Source organism: Poecilia reticulata, unplaced genomic scaffold (genome assembly GCF_000633615.1).
Source record: "Poecilia reticulata strain Guanapo unplaced genomic scaffold, Guppy_female_1.0+MT scaffold_2663, whole genome shotgun sequence".
NCBI classification, from domain to species: Eukaryota; Metazoa; Chordata; class Actinopteri; order Cyprinodontiformes; family Poeciliidae; genus Poecilia; species Poecilia reticulata.
In genome coordinates this window covers 1-1,117 of record NW_007617386.1, presented here as the reverse complement: position 1 = coordinate 1,117, position 1,117 = coordinate 1, and the positions used below count along the sequence as shown (strand labels likewise).

The following is a 1,117-nucleotide window of genomic DNA, read 5'->3' as shown; positions in this document are numbered from 1 at the left end:
GGGCCGCCCCGTCGGCCGCGCGGCTCCCCGCCGCAGACGTCAGGTGTGTTCGGATCAGGAAGTCCAGGCCCAGGCCGGTCCGGGTGCCGCCGCCGAGGTGCGGCATGGCCTTGACGTGTGCCAGGACGTCCGGCGCCGTTGGGTAGGTGTTGAGGTGGAACTCGGTTCGGGGCCTGCTATTGTACTGGGTGAGGGCGAACTTAAACCTCCCTCCTCCAACCTGGTGCAGCGATTTTATCAGGCTGTACAGAAACGATCTGATCAGGTCAAAGTTCTCCGGCCCCATGCTCCACGACGAATCCACTAGAAAGTACACATCGGCTGCCGCGCCTCGTGCACAGTCTTCAGAGGACAGAAGACCGAGAAAAGACACTGGTGTGTTTGTTATCGGACAATGTTCACATTAAACTGATCTGCTCAGCTTTTCACTCTGCTCTTTTCGAGAGGGCAGAATTATCCAATCATCTAATCAATCAGCTAATATGGATCATGTTGGWAAACTTTACTACAAACTCAGAAAATTCATTAAAGTTKAAATAAAAACAAGATGATTTTCCMAGGAATGTTTCCAGCTTTGACTTTKTGGATCTAGTGAGTTTTTATCGACTTCAGTTTGAGTTTATTCACATTCAGTTTCATGAAATGCAGCACCKGCAAGTTTTTATTTAAACTTTTCATCCTCAACTGTTTGTCAGCTTGGCTGAAGGGAGGAAACGGGTTTGTTTGGAGAAAAGGTTCAGCTTACCGTCCTGAGCAYGGAGTCCTGCGAACAGCGCCCCCAGCAGGAGACACAGGGGCAACARGCGCTGCCACCCCATCTTCAGGTGAAACTACCACGAACCTGAGAAACAGAGAAACAGACAAACTGAGCCGAGCATTTCACTCACCAGAACATTTCACTCACCAGAACATTTCACTCACCAGAACAGGACGAGCTGCTCAGCCAAACACGAAAATATTCACTTTCATTTTCTGCCTTCAGTTTGGCTCTTCAGGAGTTTCTTTAATTATTTCTGTTCAGATTTACTGTCATAATTCAACCCACAACCCTGAAGCAAAGCATCTTCAACAGTCCAAGCAAAAGAGAAAAAGAAACTTTTCAAGTCCCATAAATTAA

General features: G+C 47.9%; 1 protein-coding gene across 1 annotated transcript; it reads right to left on the bottom strand.

The window, feature by feature from the left end:
* Positions 1-7: 7 nt before the first annotated feature.
* Positions 8-845, bottom strand: LOC103461599 (collagen alpha-3(VI) chain-like; the record flags this gene model as incomplete). The annotated part of the gene is made up of 2 exons (XM_008403863.2): positions 746-845; positions 8-342 (listed from the first exon to the last, which is right to left on the bottom strand). Coding segments are annotated over exons 1-2 (408 nt in total), but the record flags the coding sequence as incomplete, so codon positions are not given.
* Positions 846-1,117: the final 272 nt, after the last annotated feature.